The following is a 23,462-nucleotide window of genomic DNA, read 5'->3' as shown; positions in this document are numbered from 1 at the left end:
TAAAAATTATCGCATCTCATAATATATCATTTGGATGCACTTAAACTATAAATATGGCAATGCTACATACTTTGCTACCAATATTCATCTACTCATCATGATCATACATACATAAAGCTGTCATAAGTTGAAAATAGACTGAAATCAGCTGATCGCAACTGTCTCGTGGATTGCCTCATTATCATGTTTTTGATAATATTTTACCGTTACTAAAAAAGACTAAGCATTTTTAATTGGGTTGTTAAGCTATTCACGGAATTTCGATTTTTATGTATCATCTGGAAGAGTGTAATTTCCTGAGCAAAACGTGATTTTTTAAAACTTTATATCCTTATCCTTCGATTTTTAAATGAAGAATAAAAGTTCATTTTGAATCGTCTGAAACAAGCTCTTATATATAGGCCAAATAGCATATTTTAAATTGCAAGGTATATGATTCTGCCGACCGTGCTTGGGAAGCAATCATATAACGACCAATCAGAGGTCGAATTTTTCGTTTTGACAGGGTTGACTATTTTCAATAGTACAATAGTTTGAATAATAAAATTACAACTATCTTCATTTGGGAAGAATCTTAGAAGATTTTTCAATCTATTGCTGCAAGAACGAAGGAAATCCATCGAATACTAACCGATTTATTAGCATTTGAAATTGGACATATATTTCACTTTTTTCGGTTTTAGATTTTCATTTCACATCCCTATGTAGCCGAACTTCCTGAGAGAAGTATTCTACTTCAGAAAATATTCAAATAAGCATCAATACTAAATCAAAGAATCACATTCAACCTTAGTCATGAGTGTTGAAAATCATTGAAATTTTTTACGAATACTGTAGAGTTTCCATTCTCATTTCAAGAGACTAAACTAGTTACGAAAGTTCATAGTAAATGTCGTTTCTTAAAAGCTCACTTCTAACTTTTATTTGTGCAACCTAAACCAAATAATATGTTGACTTTTGAACGCAAATTTCCTAATCTTTCTAAAATTAACCCTCTCCCGCTCACAAGGTCTATCATAAAAATTTATAGCTTCACGAGAAAATTCAAACTGAACACTGTAGACTAACTAAAATTACTGTCAACTGTAGAATTTTGAAGAAAATGCCCAGTGATGCTCTGAGGCAGCATATAAAAGTTTATGGAACAATCGTAAGCACAATAAACTATTTTATGTCAAGATATGATGATTATAATTCTTGGTGCTCTAGAGTCACCATGAGCGGGAAAGGGTTAAAATTCCGAAATATTCTACAGACGCAGCCAAAACTGTACAGCAGATATGCAGTTTAGATCGGTTTACCGCTTTTGCCTTACGGACCTCTATATGACCGACGCGCCATCTGGACAATCGTTCCGCTTCTCTTTTTTCCCTCTTTGCGCATACACGCACACCGCCGAAAACGTCAAACCTAGCAGTAATCGCGAAAATGTTGAATTCTGATATCTGGAAATCTTGGGAAAGAAATGGAAAATCGGAATTGTAAATACTGTTATTTCCACTCGAAACTATCGGCAAAGTGTAGATCAAGTGATGCGCTTCCACGAGCTGGTGAAGATCGGCGAAATCTAGTTTGGTTAGGCAGCGAAAATCGTGAATTAAAAGTCGCTTTTCTCTAGATCGCAAAAAGAAGTTTTCTTCTCGATAGCGTTTTTTTTTATTGGTGCTTCTGCTTCCAGTCTGATGGTTGCCTCTGTCGCAGAACGCACGAAGTAAACACGCGAAGCAGCAGCCTTGAGAAACAACTTGCGGAAGTTTTGGTTGAATGTTTTGAACGAGATCGATAAGCTTTAATTATTTCTTGCAGTCTGAAACAATGCAAAGCGCTACTGAAGGAAGACACCAGCCCTCTGTTCGCCAAAAACGACCGGAGATCGGGTGTCTCGAGGGCAATCTACGAACTAGTATCACATGGCGTCCGCGGTCACATCAAAAAGGAAAGCGTTCTGGCGATGCTTGGAGAGCTGGCCAGTTTACATCCAGACATTCCTTCGATATTGTTGGACATTTTTGGTATCCTGGATGCTGAAACCGCTGCAAATAGTGGCACCACTGGCAGCGAACGAACGGGAAATGAAGCTCCAAGTGAAGAGCGTATGGCATTTTGCTACATCGTGAAGGAGACGGAGCGCTTTTTGTCGGAGAAGCTGCTGAAAGAAAGACTGGAAATTGACACCCTGCAGGATGTGGGTACGATAAAAAATCGGAGCTTCTACACGAAATTTATCAAAGTTAAAACTAAACTATAGTAAGCATTGATTCTCTTAATTAGTAATAGGGAATACTAAAGTTTGTTTAATAATTTCAGCTATAAGCAACGCCGCTTCAACTTGTTCCGGGAAGAAAGCGAAGGCTACGCTAAACTTATCACGGAACTAAATCAAGACTTTAACGATTCGATTACGGTGCAAGGCATCTTGGAAATAATAAAATCTTTGATCGGTTGTTTCAACCTGGATCCCAACCGTGTGCTGGATATTATTCTAGAATCATTCGAGACCCGCCCGGAGCATGATAAAATCTTCATTCCGCTGCTTCAGGCGTATATTAACGATGGCAACATCATTTGCGAGGTTCTCGGTTACAAGTATCGGCATTTTGCCGACAGCAAAGCACCGGAATCGCTTTTCAAAGTGACAGCATTACTCTTGCAGAACGGTGTTATTAGACTGGATGAGATTTACGCTTGGGTAAGTTATGAGCTATGTTTATGGTTAAGATTTTTATGTTTTATTATTCTAGTTGAGTCCCACTGACAAATCAATAATTACTGAGTGGGAAACGGAAGTCGCCGAAGCAAAGGAGTTTGTCCGTAAGCTGAACGTTGTTTCCACCAACAAAGACAAAGAGCAAGAACCAGAGCCGGAGAGGGAAATAACCCCGGAAAAGTACTCCACCAATCAAAAGTGGGGTCTTTGTGAGGCACTTCTGCTCATCGGAGACTGGAACACGGCTCAGATATTGTTGAAAAAACTTCCCGAGCAATCTGTCATGGTCAATGAACAGATTTCCAGAGCCGTTTGTCGCCTGTTGCATATGATTATCGAGCCAGTTTACCGCCTGAAATGCGCACTGCCCTGCAATATTAAAGGCCGCCCAATTAGCAATGGGCTTAGCAAGTTAGCGCCACCACCGGTGACCACAATTTCCAAACTCCGTAATCATGCGTTTCCAATGTTCATCGCTTTGGGGCCTTCGTTGCACTACGATTCTGTTCTACTGTACAAATTGCTACGTTTGGTGCGAGTTATACTGACTGAAATGAATGTGGATCCCCTGAATCCCCCCGGGCCGAAAACGGAAAATGAACCGCTCTATTACGATATCCTTTCGCTGTTGGATTCTGCCATCCTACCAGCACTTTCCTACCTGGACTGCAACTGTTGCGTTTCGGAGGAAATTTGGTCCATCGTTAAACTCTATCCATACCAGTATCGGTACAGTTTGTACGCCCGCTGGAAAAATGACACTTATTTGCTGCAACCGAAATTGATTCGCCGCCGAGGAAATGCTCAGAAGCAGATAAAGGCTCTGATGAAGCGAGTCAGTAAGGAAAATAGCAAACCCGTGGGTAGACTAATCGGCAAATTAAGTCACTGTGCACCCGGATTCTTATTCGATTATGTAACCTTTATATTTCTTCCAAAGAACGGTCCCGCTCTAATGTTGTTTTCTTACAGATTCTACTGCAAATTCAAATCTACGACAATCTAATCACTCCAGTAGTGGACTCTCTCAAGTATCTGACATCGCTATCGTACGACGTGCTCGGTTATTGTCTGATCGAGTCGCTAGAACAAGTCGATCGTAACCCAATGCAAAACGACGGAACGTCGATCTCACTATGGCTGCAAAGTTTAGCCAATTTCTGCGGCGCAATCTATAAAAAGTATAACATCGAACTGAGCGGGCTGCTGCAGTATGTAGCGAATCAGCTGAAGGCGCACAAAAGGTGAGGATAGGAATTGCTGGAAACTAAGGGCACTGTTTAAATTTCTATGTTACAATTTTTAGCTTGGATTTGTTGATTCTGAAGGAGGTGGTTCAAAAGATGACAGGTATTGAGGCCGCCGAAGAGATGACGGCCGAGCAAATCAGTGCAATGTGCGGCGGGGAGCTGCTGCGAGGCGAGGTAAGTAATGATCAGGTTATGATAACGTTTATGCTGCTGATTAATTATTAAAATAAACTTTTTTAAACAATCAATTCGCAGGCCGGTTACTTCAGTCAGGTGCGTAACACGAAAAAATCGTCCCAGCGCTTAAAGGATGCCTTGGCCAGTAACGATCTGGCGGTGGCGCTGTGCCTGTTGATTGCCCAGCAGAAGCACTGTGTCATCTATCGTGAAACGGCGTCCAGTCATCTGAAGCTTGTGGGAAAACTGTACGATCAGTGTCAAGACACTCTCGTCCAGTTCGGAACGTTCCTCGGATCGACCTACTCGGTGGAAGAGTACGTCGAACGCTTGCCAACCATTCATAGTATGCTGCAGGAGTATCACATCCACTCGGACGTAGCCTTCTTCCTGGCCCGTCCGATGTTCTCACATGCAATCAGTGTAAGTTTTTTATAGGGTTATAATTCGTCGAGGATAATTCACAAAAAATTGGATTTACAGCAAAAGTACGATCAACTTCGTAAGGCAGACCAGAACCCTAAGAAGCTATCTACCTCCCAAAAGATGGCTAAGTATTTGGAAGCAACGGCGTTCGTAATGAATCCGATAATCGAATCCGTTCGTCCGCTGCATCCACCAAAAGTATGGGAAGACATCAGTCCGCAGTTCCTGGTAAGCTTCTGGTCTCTTAGCATGTACGACCTGCAGGTACCATCCGAGAGTTACCAACGTGAGATCAACAAACTGAAGCAGTTGTCCCTGTCCGTGATGGATTCCAAAGAACAGAATGCATCAAAGAACAAAAAAGAACAGGAACGTCACGCGGCATTGATGGAAAAGTTGCAAGACGAACGGAAGAAACAGCAGGAGCACGTTGACAAAATCATCCACCGACTGACCAGCGAAAAGGACTCCTGGTTTTTGTCACGTTCCGCCAAATCTGCGAAAAACGAAACCATCACGCAATTTCTGCAGCTGTGTCTATTCCCGCGTTGCACCTTCACCGCGCTGGATGCCCACTACTGTGCCAAATTTGTGCATACCATTCACAGTCTTAAAACAGCCAACTTTTCCACCCTGTTGTGCTATGATCGAGTAAGTTTCCCCCTTGCAATAGAAAAAAATTACACACGTTCTCAACGGTTTAAATAATTTCAGATTTTCTGTGACATTACCTACTCGGTCACATCCTGCACGGAGAATGAAGCCACTCGCTATGGTCGTTTTCTCTGCGCCATGCTGGAAACGGTAATGCGCTGGCATGCCGATCAGAGCACTTTCAATCGCGAGTGCTCTAACTATCCTGGCTTTGTAACCAAGTTCCGCGTTAGCAATCAGTTCTCGGAGGCGAATGATCACGTGAATTATGAAAACTATCGTCACGTGTGCCACAAGTGGCACTACAAGATCACCAAAGCAATGGTCTTCTGTTTGGACTCGAAGGACTACATGCAGATCCGCAACTCGTTGATCATTTTGATGCGCATTTTACCACATTTCCCGGTGTTGGCCAAGCTGGCGCAGATAATAGAGAAAAAGGTGGAGAAAGTGCGCGAAGAGGAGAAGAATCAGCGACAGGATCTGTTTGTACTGGCGTCCAGTTACATTGGTCAGCTGAAGGCCAAGGCCGGCCAGATGATGCGCGAGAGCGATTTCCACCAGGTGTCGGAAAAACCGGTCAAAGTGGAGCAACCGGAGACGAAAGCCATGAACGGGGATAGCAAGTCTGGTAAGGATGGAAAATTCGGTTAAAGTGGGGAAATAGTAAATAATTTTTTCTGTGTTTGATTAGATCGCAAAGAGATTAAGTCGGAGAAAAAGATTATCGTTTCCGTCAGCTCGTCGTCCAGCCAATCTTCGAAGCAGCTACAGCAAAACTCCGGCTCAGTTGCCAACAGTGTCGGTAACAGCGGTGGACTCAGTAGTCCAGACGTGAAGATCATCGAGCGCGAAGTTAAGAAAGAAACACCGGCGCGGGAATCTCGCGAGACATCGATCAGCAGCTCGAAGGAAAAATCTTCCAAGGATATTAAACGGGAAGAGCGTGCCCGTGAGAAAGAACGCGAACGGGAAGAGGCAGCCGCGGAACGCAAACGGGAGAAGGATAAGGAGAAAAGACGAGATAAAACCAGAGGTAAGATCAAGTGCTGTTATTTCGAGACGAGTTTAATAGCATTGTATGATGACTTGCAGCCGCTTTAGCAGCAGCTGCCGCCGTGGAATACGAACTGCAGTTACAGCAACAGCAGCAGCAACAACAACAGCAAACCACCGAGCGGGAATCACGAGCTAGTGAGCGAGAAAGGGAGAGAGAGCGCGGCGAACGGGATCTCAGCTCGGTATCCAACTCGAGCAATGAGCAGCACCGTCGCAGTCAGGATCCACCGGAACATGATAGAGGTAATGAGGATTTCCATTGCTTTTTAGGGGAAATCTCAATTGAATTTCTTTTTTCTAGAAGTGAAACGACGCAAACTGGAAAGTTCCAGCTCCAAGGTTAGTATTCTGGTGTAAAAACACTTCACAGTGCTAAGAAAGAAAGCTAGAGAAAGAAACCAAAGTGTGGTGAGAGCAAAACAGTTGAAGAGATTGGGCGAGAGGATGATGTGACCGGACGGACGATATCGGTTGGCGGTGTTGGTCTCCTTACGCGGCAGCAGGTGCTAAGTGTTACGGTCGACGGGTGGTGTTGTAATCAAGCAGAGAAATTGACAGCTACTACAGTCGGTTGCAGCAGTGCCAGCGATCGGATACGATGGAAACGTAAACTTGCAACTGGAAATTCATCATAAGTTTAGTTTTAACCAAGAGGAAAAAACACTATGTGTTTGTCTTCATGTTTACAACATCTTCGGAAGTAGGTGAAAAGTTTGCATTGCCGATGCGGAGGAAAAACTGAAAATATCCATCAAAGGAGGAGCTATTTTGAAGGAAATCTTTGAAAAATCTTGGAGAATACTTGAAACCGAAACTAGAGGATCACAACCCTGTATGAATACAGTTATGTTACAATTCTTTTGAGAAAATGCAGTCAAAAGGAAGGATACATATCTTTTGGCATCACAATTAACAAACAGTACACGAAAAACATCTGGGGACTAATTTGGAATGCATATTGGATGCTTTATCGAAAACTGAATCCCGAAAAATTCAAACGCAAATCAAATCGAAAGGTAGCTCCGAAGATAACAAAAATCGATGAACGCGACAGAACCACAAGTAACCCGCCACAGAGGCCTGATGTGTTTCAATATGCGAAACCCGTTAACGATGGAAAAAAGTGATGGTAATGGACACAACATTGAGATCATTCAACCCGGATAACACTGGAGAACTGGAGGATTCTGGAGCAGATCTACTATTAATCTACCAGGAAGCGGAAAAAGTGATAGAAATCATAAAACCGTATTAAAGTTTTGTTACTTCTTATCTTCGATAGAAATTTAAACTCGCGGTCAACTCGTAATTGATTAAATAATTTTTGCTAATCATCCGTAATATTTTTGGACTGAAGATTAGAATCATTGTCGTGAATAATTTGTTCAACCCAACAAACGTCATACGCAAATTAATATAAAGCTGGTCATTCGTTGTCGCGTGAAACTTTTCACCGTTAAAAAAACTATAAAACGATTTAAATCATATTTGTTGATTATTGTGTCAAAACAAAAGTGATTTCAAGCAGGAATTCGTACCAGCAGGACATCCGATTGCCGCCCTTCAACCGCAATTGTATGTCAACGAAAAAAAGTGATTACTGAAGAAAACCGTGCAGTCCCACGAACCTCGTTCAACTCGGTCTTCCCTTGTTGTTGTTTTGAATGTGATGCCTGATCGCTATACCGCACTCACCCTCTGTACTCCTCTCTTCCGTCCGCGGGTACGCGCAAGGTACGTATCACACACACACACCACAACCTAGCCGTGCTTACCGCTCTCGGGGGGTTTCGGAGGTTAGTTGATGACACACTAGTATGATTTGGAATTTTGATAAATTGAACTCTACTGACTGATTGACATGCAACAAAAATTTCAATTCTTATGTTTTGACTACGATGCTTGTTCTATGGTAGTTTTTCGAAACACTAGTAAAAAATTATTTTGATGATGAATTCACGTACACACTGACAAAACCCTAAATCAATGGAAAACGGTGACTCAAAAACGTCACTCTCATCCGCGAGAAGGGATAAACAACTCCTTGATCTTTTTCTTGCACAACAATCACGGTTGAATTCCGACTTCCGCCTCCCTTCTCACGCCAACCGGGAATAAAAACTCCGCAGGTATTTGCGTTCGCTATTGGAACAAATTTTTCTTTCGCCTCGTTTTAGAGTAAACACGACGACATCATTGGCAGTATCCTGCAGTCATCGTCCTCATCCGAGTCCAAGAAGGAACGCAGCGGTAAAAGTAAGGACAAACGCGATAAAACCTTCGAAGAGAAGGAACTCCGTAAGGAGCGCAAACTCGGTCGAAAAAGGGTATGAAACATGTCGCAAAATTTCCTAAAGAAGCCCCTGAAACTGAGGTATTTTTCTGTTTCCATTGTAGGACCGAGCAGAGGAGATAATGATGGCCGAGAAACGCCGTCGCGAGGAGGAAAAGGCAGCTAAACTGCATCTGACCAACGGCGAAGATGATCTAACACCTTCCCATCGCGACAAGCATCATCATTTGCGGGTAAGAAAGACGTGAACCATGTTAACGTTAATCAATGTCATCAGTTGGAATGAATAAAAATCTACGCTATTTGAGTGGTCGTCACAAGGCTTATGCTTTTGCTAGGTGGTTCTTTAACATATGAATACTCAACCATTTGGGGTAAACTTTCACTCTCCTCACTAATAATTTGTTGTCCAGTGCGTTCCCATTTTTGTAAGTGTTTTCAAGAAATTCAAATCTAACAAGTATTCTGGTTCACTCATCATCACTCTAACACAAAAACCGCCATTCTTAGGGTCCAGCGACAACTATTGATCGGTATGTTTTTGCAGGAAATATCGCCGTCCTATAGTGGCCGCGATCACCGCGAGCGTTCCCACGATCGTATCGATCGCAGCGAGAAGCAGTACCTCACCAAATCTTCGCGCACAAGATCTGGATATTAAGCACCCCTGTGGGAGCGCGACTCGAGCATTTTCTCTTCCCACGAAAGAAAACTTAGGTATCTTGAAAGTAATTAGATAAGCAAGCAACACTAAACTCGTTTCGATTCTGCAGGGAAGCGTTTTAAGCTATTTTCGTTCTAGCTGGCCATCAATCCGAAAATGAAATTTGCTTAGAACTTTATTGTGTCTCCCTTTTTTTTCGCAGTACAAAAAAAACGTTAAAAGGAAACGTAGTTTTTTGTTTTTACTTTTTTCTACAGTCTAGCATTATTGAATAAAGGCAAATATTATTTCACTTTTATGTCGGGGCTTCAGTGAGTCGGATAAAATGTCTATTTTGAAAAGTTTGGAAAATTCAAGCCCTTCGCTATAACAGCTCGGCTTCGAGATTGAATAAGCCCCGCAAATAGTTTAGTTTTAATCAACTACGCAGAGCTCGGTGAGACACCGATCGATCTTAAACATCTAGTTTAGCAAAATATGACTACTAACAGAGAGAAAATCATTCACCCTTCGTGCAGACAGATTGTGTTTGAGCTGTGTAGATGTAATTTCTTTTCTTATTTTTGTAAGAATCAAACACAAACTGAACAGTTAAGCATCAAATCAAACGGAATCGTTTTATTCTAAAGTAGCACTAAAAGAAAATTCTCTTACAGTTGTCATTTGGCAGCGAAAGTAGTCGCAAATCGGTTGCAGTCCTAAAACTAATTTGTTAAACGGCTTACAACTAGTTTCAGAGCAGGCTCACCATAATCATACCATCGTACAAGTGTTTACACTAAGTGTTGGCTTTGGAATAAGATCCGTCGGCGGTTCGTGCTGTTGTGCGGCTGATGTGGATGGAATGTGACCTTTGAAAACCTGCGATTGAAGTAGTGGAGTACTTTCGGTTGTCGCATGAAGGTAGCCGCTACGACGCTAAAAAGAATACACAATCAAAATCGTCTATTTCAACTTTACAAACAATGCACCATACTTTTCTACTTCGAAAACTATCCGTATCGTGTCTTTGCCAGGGCCAAACGCAATTCCACCTCTGATAGACGAGTGTGTTCAGAAACGCTTGCAGAGGGTTCGTGATGGCCATAACATACCACACTACGATGATGGTCTGGAACGGTAAAGAGTACCACATGGTCCACAGAATGACTCCGTTAACCAAATTGGGCAGCCAGCAGGCATAGAATACAAAATTAATTAGAGAGAACTTCATCTTGAACTTCGTCATGAGATCGCGCTCGGTCGACGTCATCTGACTGAACCGCGCCACCAGCTGTCGGTCCACATCCTTAGCCGCAGTATAGTAGAGCAACGGATTAGCCACCATCACCGCTACCATCGGTCCATAAGTGGTTAAGTAGTTCGGCAGTATACGAAGATAGGCAGTACCCATGTCTTGTACGTTGTGACAACTAAAAATAGGAAAACCTTGATTATTCCTTTCTTAGTTTAAATCGAAACCCAAAACCCTACTCTGCATCCGGAACGTACAAAACCGTCAACCCAGTTGCGGTCAGCACCGCCGATATGCTCCACACGCACAGGTGGTATGTTCGCACCGAAACACTAGATCCACCAAGCAGCCGCCGAACGTTGATTGCGTAGCAAAGCGTCCACAACCAGGTACACATGTAGAAGTACTGAATCCAAGCCGACGACACGGCGCAAAATATTACGTTCGTCGTATCGTCATGATCACTAGCCGGTGGAATGACATTTTTGATGTACTTCCAAAGAGCCGAACGAATGAATACACCCAACGAAGCGCACAGATCGGCCACCGCGAGCCAGACGATGATGGTGCGTCCGGTGCCGTAGCCGGTACCGAGCCCGGATCTTTGCCGTGTTATACCGGCCTGCTGACTTTGGCTATCCTCGTGGCGTATCCAAATCTGAAATGTTGTAATAATGAATTTCATCAAAGTTGTCTAGAAGCGATTCATTTTTCGACAACAAAAACTATTCTTTATTAAAAACTGACTTTATATTTGGTGACAGCATGATAAAATTGTTTTTAGAAACATTCAATTGACTAATTACATATGAAGATATTTCAACACTTGACATCCTCCGGACTATATTACGAAAAATTACAGTGATACCAAATGATTGTAAAATGTCCTGACTTACGATTCACCGCTATACAACTCCAAAACCTTACCGTATCATAGAACGCCGAAAGATCGTAATCGAAAATCAATCTCTAATCTTAACACTTTTGGAAAAATAAAGGTTCCTGTTTTTGTGTTGAGTTGTGGCACCACCAGCGAGCTGGGAACCGGCTTTAAAGTACTAGGTGAGATGCGCCAATGCGTGATGGGGTAATAGCCGATCAACGCGAGGATGTGTAAGTTGAGGATAAAGGGCCGGTTCTTCAATTACAGCATCATTAGCGTGCATGGAGGAAGACCCGACGACGAGCAGGAAGCGTTCTACGCGCAACTGGAGCAGGTCTACGATAGCTGCCGCGACGGGACGTGAAAATCGCCTTGGGGACATGAATGCTCAGATAGAACGGGACGCAATGTACAGACCGGTAATCGGGCCAGATACACCGTGATAATGGCCATCGGTGCATATACTTTGCGGCCTCCCGTGGTATGGTAGTCCAAAGTACCAGTTTCCCCCTCAAAGATATTCACAAATCCACCTGGAGATCACCTGACTTAGGGGCCATCCACATACCACGTGGACAGATTTTAAACCAGTTATTTTCTAAGTGTTCCATAATAGGGACCGAGACAAGATAGTTCTCTATAAATATAAATCACTCCGATTCAAATGTGATTTTCACCAATTTAAACACCCTCTCAACTTCTATTGAGCTTTAAATGGAAGCTCAACAGTGCTGAGCCTTTGAAAAATGTAATTTCCAAGGCACGAGGGACAGGAAAGCTACGTAAAGCGGAAAACTGTTCTGATGTACCGTATACAATGGTTCATTGCTACCTTCGGGAGCGACAGACCTGGACTCTCGATCTAACTGCAACCTTAAAAGCCACATAAAATGTGGCCAGGCCATGCGGAATCTTTAATACGATTTGAAATATGTTATTTCTTCAAATTACATAATTTGAATAAGGTTTATTGAATGAATTCGTTGCCAAAAGCTGATTTTATTATGCTGATCCATAATATGATGCGAATTGTCTCATTATTAGAACCGCTCTCAAAAGTGATCCATATTTGTGTATTTGGTTAGTTATGAAATGAATATATTTTCTGAGAAATATGCACAAAACATGGAAAAAATACTCAATGAAGTGAAAGATTACATATTTCTGTGACTGAAAACATTTAAAGATTATTTATAAACAATAAAATTGGTCAGAAATAATTTTTCGAATTCATACATCTTCTTAAGTGATCCATAATCGTGGGGGGACTGTATCAACCGTAGAGCAGTGAAAGAGGCCTTCGGACCTCTCAGGAGGGAAGCTGCGAGAATAGGGCTCATCATTAACTCTGCCAAAACGAAATTCATGGTGGCTGGTAAAGAGCGTGGTAGTCCCCGACGGATGTTGGTGCTGAGGTGGTGTTAGATGGGGAAACTTTTGAAGTAGTTGACGAATTTATTTACCTGGGTACATTAGTGACATGTGACAACGGGGTTAACCGTGAAATAAAAAGGCGGATAGCAGCTGTGAACAGGGCCTTCTACGGATTACGTTACCAGCTGAGGTCCCGCAGTCGGCAAACCCGTACTAAACTTGCACTCTACAAAACAATAATCCTTCCAGTGTCTCTCTACGGCCATGAATCATGGACGTTCAAAAAGGCCGATCGGTGAGCTCTTGGTGTTTTTGGGCGTAGGCTTCAATCCTTGGCGGCAAACTAGGAAAAACGCATGACGCATGAAGTGTACCAGGTGTACAAATCGGCGGATATAGTTAAGCGGATATAACACAGCAGATGGCAGTGGGCTGGGCATGTAGCTACCCAAGCAACCAGAAGTTCGAATTTCACTCAACAAACGAACTTAGAAGTTCACATAAGGTTCGGATTTGGTTCCGCGGAACTTTCTTGCTGAACAACAAGACACATTACTCACAAACCGAACTTCATTTTAAATAAAGTACCGTTAACACCTAAAAGCAACTTAAAAGTTCATGAGAAGCTGCTTGTTCCCCTTAATTGGAACCTTAAAGTTCACACGTGAACTTCAAAACCCCCGGAAATTAAAGTTCGGTTAACATTTTATCCGTACTTCTAATCAGCACGAAAGTTCAGTAGAAGCTGCTTACTACTCTTCATTGGAACCTTAAAGTTCAGATAAAGTTCACACGTGAACTTTAAAACCCTTAGAATTGAAGTTCGGTTAGCATTTTATCCGTACTTCTAATCAGCACGAAGGTTCAGGAGAAGCTGCTTGCTCCTCTTCGTTGGAACCTTGAAGTTCACACAAAGTTCACACGTGAACCTTAAAGCCGCCGGAAATTAAAGTTCGGTTAGTATTTTTTCCGTACCTTTAATCAGCACGAAAGTTCAGAAGAAGTCTATGTCGTACTTCATTTCCACTTCAAAGTTCATGTTAAGTTCTGACTCGTGCTTTACTCTACTTTGGCGAAAGTGAAGTTTGCTTCAGGATTAGTGATAAAAAAAGAGTTTTTCAAAAACAAAAAAATGTGGTCTATTTTATTATCATCGGAATTTTATTATCTAAATTAATGGCAAAAAGAAAACAAAGCTATGATTCCAATAGGTAATATTAGGGTGCTTAAAGGTTTCTCTATCTAAACATTTTCTTTTGTTACCTTACAGGAAATCAATTATGAATATGCAGGTCAAACGAAAAAATTAACCGGATATAAGCTGTGAATTCCCGTTAGACACTTGTTGTGCGTGATGCTTTCATTCCTAAGCAATTTGCCCAAATCTTGGGTGTTTTTTATGTAGACCACAGCATGATGTCGCCGGTTTTGGAAGTCCGAAACCATTTCTCGGACACCTTGTGTGCGGCACACAGCATATCTATTGAGCGAAAAAGTTTTTATTGATTTTGAACATTTATCATATTTTGTACATACTGCTTACCAGAATAAATTTTCGATAAACGTTTGGAAGGAAAATATTGCGTACACAACCTTTTTCAATTACATTACCACCGAACTGCAGCAAAATCAAAACAAACTAGAGAACTGTCAGACTTAAGTTCACATTGCGCTCTGCGTGTACTTTTTCTGAACTTGAAAGTTCAGAAAAAGTTCCGCGTCAGCCTTTTCTTAACTTCCTAGTTCGCATGAGGTTCCACCTGTACTTTATCTGAACTTTCAAGCTGAAAGAGAGACCCGGTATGTTCCTAGCTATGAACGTGTCGGTAATGAAGAGAAATCAGGACATCGAGTAAAATCGATGCTGATCTCATATAGCAGGAACGGAGCAGTGGTATGAATCTAGGCTTCAAAGAGGGAGGACTCGAGTTCGAAGCTTGTGTAGTAAGTTGCAAAAAAAAATATAAAATTTAATAATAAATGAAGCCAGATATTATTCTTCTGATCTAAATTTATCCAGTAAATGATTATCATGGGATTTGAAGCAACACGGAAGTGAGGAAATTAATGAGTGAGGAAATTGAAAAATTGCAAATTGATTTTTATTTTAGGTATTTTGAAGTTTTCTTTTCAAGCTGAATAGCGCTCTGTTCAGCGACCTAACCGAACTTAATGTGAACTTTCTAGTTCGGTTTAGAAGGTGCTTTGCATGCTACTCAAAGTTTATTCAACAAATGCGAACTTGAAAGTACGGTTAGTTACTTAAAAATGGAGCTGAATAGAATTCTATTCATGATCGTTAGATTGGCTGATTAGCCTATGAATTCTACTTTTATTCGAACTTTTGGTTACTTGGGTAGACTATACTTACCTTACTAAACAGTCCCAAGCCGTCGAGTGGCCTCTGCTGTACGTAAGAGTAGTCTTCATTCGACTCGGTCCATGGCTGCAATTCACCAGCTCTGTAATCTGCATAGGGTCCGCTGGTCGTCTCTCACCTGATTGATCCACCTTGTCCGCTGTGCACCTTTCCGTCTCGTCCCTGACGGATTTGTTTCAAGAACCATCTTTACCGGACTATCGGCCGACGTAATCTGCCAATCTTAGCGATGTGAACAGAAAATGGCTCCTCAAGAAGATCCTGGGGCTTATTACGGGAGTCACTTCACGGTGAGATGACAACTGTAATAGGCACGGTGAAAGTGATTCCCATTTGATTTGCACGCGTCTTTTTTCACCCAGAGATTTTTCGCTTCGTTCTCACCGTAAGGTGACATCCGTAATAAGCCCTCCTGGTTCACTCGCCTTCTCCACGCTGTGGATAACACTCCTGTGGCACTCGTTCTTTCTCCCGTTCTTTCTTGGTACAGACCTTCCATCTTTACGCGATCTCGGTCCTCTTGCTGACGCTTCTTCCTTCGGAGGACTGTGTTTTTGCTGTTCCGGGACGGAGCGGTTCACAGTAGGCAAGATAGATCGATCAGGTGGAATACGACCTACGCAGACTGCAAAGCTGGCGAACTGTAGCCGTTTACCGAGTGGAATGAAGATGACTCTTACGTACAGCAAAGGTAACACCACATCTTGGGACTGTTTGGTAAGGTAAGGTAAAATGGTAAAATAACCCCCAAATGGCTAAAAACACGATATACACATTATTCGTGACACCGAAAGGCCCGAAATTGATCCCAGAAGTCATTTCTAAATCTAAGATTGCGGTTTTTTAAAAAAAACGTAGAATAGTCGAAAATCAAGCAATAGAAGTATTTCCGGAATCGGGATGATATCCGGAGGACGATAATTAATTCCAGGCACTATTTTGAAATCCAAGATGGCAATTTTTGGTTATATAAAATACCACCCAGAAGGGTATTACCAGAACCAGTAGGATGCCCAGAAACTGAAAATCGACCCAAGACACTGTTTGGAAACCCGACAATGTGACTTACGGTTTTTGGAAAACAACCTAAAATTGGACAAATACCATCCAGTTTCTGGAAGCTGATTCTATTTTTGAATTCAAGATGGCGACTGGGAAATAGCCTGAAATCTAATGATGATGTTCAGAAAGTGAGGATTAACTCCAGTCGACAACTTTAAATCCAAGGTGGCAGCTATCGGTTTTCCAATAGACCAATGCCTACCAATAGATGTACGCATTTCCAGAACCTTGATGATGACCAAATGCCGGAAATCACCACTAGATGCAATTTTGAAATCTAATATCTAATCTAATACGATTTGATTCTGAACTTTGAAACTTTTTTTTCCGAGCAACGCTGAAAACATTCAAAGTTTGAACGGTTCAACTAGTCAGAAAATGAACAAATTATGCGATGAATGTGCTAGTAGAAATTTTGGTTTCTAGACTGAAATCGTCTGCAAATTTCGGATGAATTACATTTATGTAATTTAGCGGAATAGGCTTATCAGGAATTTGATCAAACTTTAACAAACGATGTGATCATTCGTGTCTTTTCCGACGCAGAATATAACACAGATTTTTTTCCCTTCTGGCTTGTTTGAGCAGATATCCAGAATCAATTTCTGTAAATTTTGCACAATTGCTACTCTGAATTTTTATCAATAGCAAATCTAATCAGTGTAGGGGTCTTATGCTCTGGCAACATTGCTCAGCAGAAAAGAAGAGGGAACGAGACAAAGAGGGGGATTGGAAAGTGAGCGTTGATATCGGTCGGGCGATGAAAACAACGGTCTGTAAGGAATATTAATAAACGTACATTTAAAACAGTTATTTAAAGCTACTTTCATGTTCACTACAACTTGGCGACGACGGTGAATCAGTGTGAGCTATAAGAATTAGAATACATTAGGAAAATGTTGTTAAATTGTTAATTTTTGAAATTCGTTCTAAAAAAATTAAGATGGAGGTTTCGGCCAGTACATTTGCGTGGCTGAGTGAGAGCTCTGGCGTTTTTTTTCTCTACTTGATCATGGCGAGAAAAAAAGAACTAAAAAAATGAGAGTGAGCACACATAGACGACGGCCGACTTGGAACATTTGTATTGGTGTTAAAAGATGGATTGAGTTGCTTTTGAAAATTACTCTCCGTTGCTCATGACCTTGGTGTTGAAAATTGGTTTCAGTTGCATTTGAAGATGGCACTCTGTTGTTTTTGTAAGGAGAAAAAGGGGTTGTTGTTTGCAGAAGTTGCATGATGAGTTTAGGGAGGTAGTTGAATGTTTCTTTTTAGAGTTAGTGATTATGCATGGGGCAAATGATGATGCACGGGGCAAATGATAATGCATGGGGCAAATGGTAATGCATGGGGCAAATGATGATGCATGGGGCAAATGATGATGCATGGGGTAAATTGTGATAATGCATGGGGCAAATGATTATGCAAGGGGCAACATGAAGATACATGGGGCAAATGTTTCGAATTTGGTGAAAATTCAATTTCTTATGTTTTATTTCAGATGGACAATTCAAGACCAGTACAACAATTCCGTTGCGAGGACATTGCGAAGTCTCGACTCCACCATGAGTGGCGAGATTGGAAAAGTTCACTCGAACGATATTTCGAAGCGAATGACATCGATGACCAGTTCAAGAAGCGCGCTAAGCTATTGTACTTGGGAGGTCCACAGTTGAACAAGGTTTTTGCAACCTTCCGGAGGCAAGCAATTTTCTGGTGATTGCAACCAAGAAGCAGTACTATGATGTGGCTATTTCGGCATTGGATAACTATTTTCAGCCAACAAGACAAGATATTTTGGAACGTCATCGTCTTCGGCAAATAAGACAGTTGCCAGAGGAAAGTTTTGCTCATTACATGGTTCGTCTGCGACGGATGTTATAGTGGAAGGGTGTCAATCGAATGAACTTCGCCGCAGGTTGTTGCAGAAAGATCGTACGTTAGATTAAATCGTGGAAATTGATTATAGTCTGGAAGGAGTTGTTTCTCAGTTGAATGATTTGAAAACTGAGTCCAAAACTGTTGGTGAGAAGACATTGTATCCGGTGAAGGAAAAGTTTACGCAGAGATTCGGTAGAAACAGGGGTATCTCGGAAGCCTTCGGCCCCAAACGTCCTGCGGCTAGAGATTTTTCAAATGTTGTCTGCTTCTACTGCGGCAAGACCGGTCACTACTCATCTTCGGAAGATTGTCCTGCAAAAGGAAAGCGGTGCAGATTTTGTAAGCGTATTGGGCACTTTGAATTCAAATGCAAATTTTCGCGTAGAGACAGAGGCATTCACGAGGATCCTCACACTCGTCCTTACCCCAGTAAGAAAATTCGCGCAGTCGAAGAAGTCAGCGATGTAGCCTCCGATAAATCAACAGAAGACAACAAGGTATACTACGCGTTTTTCTCTGGGAATCAGTACAACGTTCTTGAGTTCGATGTAGGAGGAATTAAGTTAGAAATGCTTGTCGACTCAGGGGCAGATGCCAATATGCTGACCGTGGATGCTTGGGAGCGTCTGAAAAGGGCAGAAGTTCGAGTTTTATCATCTTCCAGAAAGACAGATCGCACATTCCTTGCATATGGTAACGATACCCCCTTAAATATCCGTGGTAAATTCACAGCAGAGATCCGGATAAATGGTAAATCGGCAATCGCTGAATTTTATGTTGTGGAAAAAGGACAAAAATGTTTACTCGGCGACAAAACTGCGAAACAGCTTGCGGTAATGAAGGTGGGAGTATATGTGAACCAAGTGAACACAGTGCATCCTTTTGCCTGCATTAAAGATGTAGAAGTCCATGTTCACATGCAACCAAACGTTGAACCCGTGGTGCAACCTGTCCGTCGACTCCCGATACCGCTTGAAGCAGAGGTAAACCGTAAACTTGACGAGATGCTTAACCGAGACATTATTGAACCTAAAAATGGTCCAACAACGTGGAGGGCTCCGCCTATGTGTAGATTTCCGAAGAGTGAACCAAGCGGTACTACGTGAGCATCATCCAATGCCAGTCATCGAACAGATACTTGCTAGGCTGGGAGGTGGCAGATTTGGAGTAAGTTAGACATAAAAAACTCCTTCCTTCAGGTGCTAGTTGATGAGGAGTCTCGGGATATTCTTACATTCATAACTACGAAAGGCCTGTTCAGATTTATACGCCTTCCTTTTGGCCTTGTCACCGCACCAGAAATATTTCAAAAAGTGGTTGATGAAATCTTATGTGGTTGTAATGAAACACATTGGTATTTAGACGATATTTTCGTAGTAGGAAAAAACCTGGAGGAGCATAATGCTAGACTCAAACAAGTTATGGATAGGCTAGAGAATAGGGGAGTCCAGCTCAACTGGGACAAATGTTTGTTCAGGTCTGAAGAGGTTGAATTTCTGGGTCATAAAATTAGCCAAACTGGCATAGCTCCATCGGACGCAAAAGTAGCTGCAATCTTATCTTTTCGTCGGCCATCTAACGATGCCGAAGTCCGTAGCTTTTTAGGGCTGGCAAACTATCTTAATAAGTACATTCCGGATCTTGCATCAAAAGATGAACCGTTAGGAGAACTAACCAGGAAGGGTGTAAGGTTTTCTTGGGAAGAGCGCCACGAAGAGGCATTTCAAACGATTAAGCGTACCATGGCAGATGTGCGGAAGCTAGGATTCTATGATGCAAGATCACAAACAGCAGTGATTGCGGATGCCAGTCCTACGGGGCTCGGAGCCATGCTGGTACAGACGGATAAGTTCGGAGTCCAGAGGGTCATCAGTTTTGCTTCCAAGTGTTCAACGGAGTCCGAAAAACGCTACTGTCAGACCGAAAAGGAGGCACTAGCATTGGTCTGGGCAGTTGAGAAATTTCAATTTTGCTTACTCGGAAAAAAGTTTGATCTAGTAACAGATTGTAAGGCTCTTTCATATTTGTTTACTCCTAGGTCGCGCCCATGCCCCAGAATAGAAAGATGGGTCCTGAGGCTACAATGTTTTGATTACGATGTTGTCCATATTCGTGGGGATGAAAATGCGGCTGATGCCCTCTCGCGACTTTCGAATACAGCTGTTGAGCCTGTCGATTCTGCAGAAGAAATCATTGTCAAACATATCGCTACTGTGAGTGCCTCAACTGTCGCAGTTTCGTGGTCCGAATTAGTGAAAGCTTCACGAGATGATGAAGAAATTTCAAATGTTCTCAATTGCTTGGAAAATGATTGCTTAGATTTACTACCTATTGAATATCATATCGTTTCTGTAGAGCTCTGCAACGTTGGAGGAGTACTCCTGCAAGGAGATCGCATAGTGGTGCCAACTACTTTACGCCAACGCCTTCTTGACACAGCCCATGATGGTCATCCTGGCGTGAATATGATGGAGTCGCATCTACGTACGTCGGTATGGTGGCCGAAGCTAGACGCGAATGTGGAATCTTTCGTGGCAGGTTGCAGAGGATGTACTTTAGTGTCAACTCCCAATGTTCCCGAGCCACTCGTTCGTAAGGAACTTCCTACCGGTCCATGGGAAGACATAGCCATTGATTATCTAGGACCGCTTCCGGAGGGACAATATCTACTCGTTGTAGTCGATTGTTATAGTCGATTTTTAGAAGTATGCGAGATGACGTGTATTGATACGCAGAACACGATTGACAGTCTACGAATGATATTTAGCCGCTTCGGGATTCTGACTCTGATCAAGGCATTATTGCACGACACGCGACATACATCTGGGTAACACCATTCCATATTGACCGCAGATGAACGGACAGGTAGAGCGACAGAATCGTTCTATTCTTAAACGATTGCGAATCGCTCAGGAGCTTGGCAAAAATGGGAGGGAAGAACTTTACAACTACTTGCTGATCTATCACGCGACAAATCATTCGGTAACCGGACAAGCGCCATCTATGTTGATGTTTGGCAGACGCGTTAAGACCAAACTACCCCGTGTTCCCGTTCATGCCGATGATGAAGCTGTGAGGGATTTCGACAAACTTCGAAAACAGAAGGGGAAGGAGTACACAGACATGGAACGCCGGGCAGAATACAGTGAAATTCGTGAAGGTGATCGAGTCTTCGTAAAAAGGATGAGGAGAGATCATAAGCTGCAAGCCGACTATTCGCCCGAAGAATTCCAGGTAGTAAAGAAAACAGGATCGGATGTAATTATTCGCTCGACATTATCGGGTACGGAACTCCGACGCAACGTCACACACTTGAATAGGGTTCCTGGACACACGATTGAACCAGTATCACATCAGAACGAACCGTCGGAGGATTTGGACGATGGTCAATCTTCATCTACAGCCTATGGCGCTGATATCGCACCACAGAACACCCAAATATCAATTCGTTCGGAGGGTGGTCGACCTGCATCCACCAACCCTGACATCACACCAGAAAGCAATAAAACGCCAATTCGTTCGAAGCGTCAACGATTTGAGCCATCCAAGTTCAAGGATTATGTAGCTCATTAGTTTTAGGAAGTTAAGGGGGGGATTGTAGGGGTCTTATGCTCTGGCAACATTGCTCAGCAGAGAAGAAGAGGGAACGAGACAAAGAGGGGGATTGGAAAGTGAGCGTTGATATCGGTCGGGCGATGAAAACAACGGTCTGTAAGGAATATTAATATAAACGTACATTTTAAACAGTAATTTAGAGCTAGTTTCATGTTCACTACAATCAGATTGTTTCTAATCGAAATGTAGAATAGAGATTACGCGTGAACGGAAAAGCGAAAAACAATTCTATTTTGTATAAAAATCTTTTAAAAATGCTGCTGTCAATTTATTGATGCACGAATAGTATAGATCATTCCTGAAATAAGACAACTAGACTCGCAAGCATCTTATGGCCACTTTCGAACCACTTGATGGGTGGATATATTAAAAGTTATATCCATGAAAAAAATAGAACAGAAATAATGTAGAATCGTACAATGGAGTCGCTTTTTTACGCGAGAGAACGCACGAATTTTGAAATCCGCGTGATGAAACGGCCTTAATTCTGAAAACCGCAAAATATTTTTTTTTTTGTAAAAAGATCTGACTACAAATCATATAACTTTGAACCTGTAACCCCAACCTACTGGATGTATTGAGGATTAAGGAATTATGAGTCATAAACATATCATGAAAAGTCAATACACTGCCCTATCGAGGTTTTATTACACCCCCACCTACCTGGTAGATAGCACCAGCGATTCCCAGACAAGAAGAAATAATACACACTACAATGTACCAATCGGTGTTGAACTCGGCCATTAATTTAACAGCCGGTGGGGACCGTATCCGATTGTGACAGCAAAATGTCTGTATAGTTGGATCAGCCATAGTTAATTCTTACACCTTACGCTGTCTCAGCAAGCAATACACCGGTTGTAAACACTAAACTAATCCATTTTCAACTACTATTGAACACACGGTCCACGGACGCTCCAACGGAAGCCGATTTATACTGCAATATTTGCACTTATTGCTCCTTTTAACACCACGAATACAAAACACCCGACACTTGTGCTTATCGCCGACAAACTGTACAATCACCCGCTTTTAACTGAGTCCCGACCTGATCTGTGTCTTATCGCTTTGTTGATTTTTTCCCATTACAAAATTTCGGCTCCATCATGAGTTTGCTGCATCACCCTTTGAGGTTCTCTATGCGTAATTCGATTCCCAACTGGCTATTCTGGTTTTAAGCTTATCTCCGCTTAGAAGTGTGCCGACACGTGATGATGCTACCTTCTACCCGTAAGTACCGATGTCACTTTGTGCACTTTTTTCCAATATTCAGGTTCCTGCTTGTTATGTGACTTCCAGCAGGATTAGAAATGAGCGGCACGCCGTCCCGACTTTTTATTTTGATAAAGCCTCTTCTTGTCAGTCATGACATTGGGAATGAAAGTGAGTGTATGAAGACGATTGTTGATAGCTTGTGTGTACTCTCTTCGCGAATCGTGCGCACCGACTGATGATGCCTTGCTCCTATCCCGGCGATCCTCCACTTGAAACCTATTTTGAGAGGTTTCATTCACACAACGAGATAATGAACACGAAAGTGTGCTCCACTCCAGTGTTAATATTAGTTTAAAATGCTTTGGAAAGAACAACCCGGCACTCGGTCGATTGACGAGGAGAGTTATGCTCTCCAGTCACGCGTGTTCGTTACGTTACCCGGTCGAAGTCGCCACGTGAAGCCGCAAAAATGTGGTTTTTACTCGGCAGCCCGGTCGTTGCTTCCTTTCGACCTGATGAAGCAGAACGCACCATTGCACTACATGTTGGGTGTGTTTTGTTGATCGTATGACAACTTTGTTCAACGACTGA

The 23,462-nt window shown here is 42.3% G+C and overlaps 2 protein-coding genes across 5 annotated transcripts; one reads left to right on the top strand and one right to left on the bottom strand.

Annotated features, from left to right (window-relative positions):
- The first annotated feature begins 1,384 nt into the window (after positions 1 to 1,384).
- On the top strand, positions 1,385 to 9,838 carry LOC129728005 (THO complex subunit 2). Of its 3 annotated transcripts, XR_008728609.1 has the most exons (16): positions 1,385 to 1,481; positions 1,807 to 2,247; positions 2,308 to 2,689; positions 2,742 to 3,623; positions 3,680 to 3,951; positions 4,014 to 4,131; positions 4,213 to 4,557; positions 4,618 to 5,211; positions 5,275 to 5,845; positions 5,909 to 6,250; positions 6,310 to 6,516; positions 6,575 to 6,612; positions 8,451 to 8,600; positions 8,671 to 8,799; positions 9,114 to 9,283; positions 9,340 to 9,838. XR_008728609.1 is itself a non-coding variant. In XM_055686354.1 (15 exons), exons 1-15 carry the CDS (start codon positions 1,429 to 1,431, stop codon positions 9,225 to 9,227), a joined length of 4,638 nt encoding a protein of 1,545 aa, XP_055542329.1. In that variant the 5' UTR covers positions 1,385 to 1,428; the 3' UTR covers positions 9,228 to 9,838. The 3 variants fall into 3 exon arrangements, 1 of the variants encoding a protein (XP_055542329.1); XM_055686354.1 differs by having other exon boundaries at positions 9,114 to 9,838; XR_008728610.1 differs by lacking the exons at positions 8,671 to 8,799; positions 9,114 to 9,283; positions 9,340 to 9,838 and having other exon boundaries at positions 6,575 to 8,007; positions 8,451 to 8,590.
- On the bottom strand, positions 9,828 to 23,206 carry LOC129728006 (G-protein coupled receptor 143-like). 2 transcript variants are annotated; one of them, XM_055686357.1, is made up of 5 exons: positions 22,320 to 23,206; positions 10,704 to 11,122; positions 10,207 to 10,642; positions 9,979 to 10,148; positions 9,828 to 9,928 (listed from the first exon to the last, which is right to left on the bottom strand). In XM_055686357.1, exons 1-4 carry the CDS (start codon positions 22,467 to 22,469, stop codon positions 9,984 to 9,986), a joined length of 1,170 nt encoding a protein of 389 aa, XP_055542332.1. In that variant the 5' UTR covers positions 22,470 to 23,206; the 3' UTR covers positions 9,828 to 9,928; positions 9,979 to 9,983. The 2 variants fall into 2 exon arrangements, with proteins under 2 accessions (XP_055542332.1, XP_055542330.1); XM_055686355.1 differs by having other exon boundaries at positions 9,828 to 10,148.
- Between the last annotated feature and the right edge of the window lie 256 nt (positions 23,207 to 23,462).

Source organism: Wyeomyia smithii, chromosome 3 (assembly GCF_029784165.1).
Source record: "Wyeomyia smithii strain HCP4-BCI-WySm-NY-G18 chromosome 3, ASM2978416v1, whole genome shotgun sequence".
In the NCBI taxonomy this organism is placed as follows: domain Eukaryota; kingdom Metazoa; phylum Arthropoda; class Insecta; order Diptera; family Culicidae; genus Wyeomyia; species Wyeomyia smithii.
This window is presented reverse-complemented; position numbering and strand designations above follow the sequence as displayed.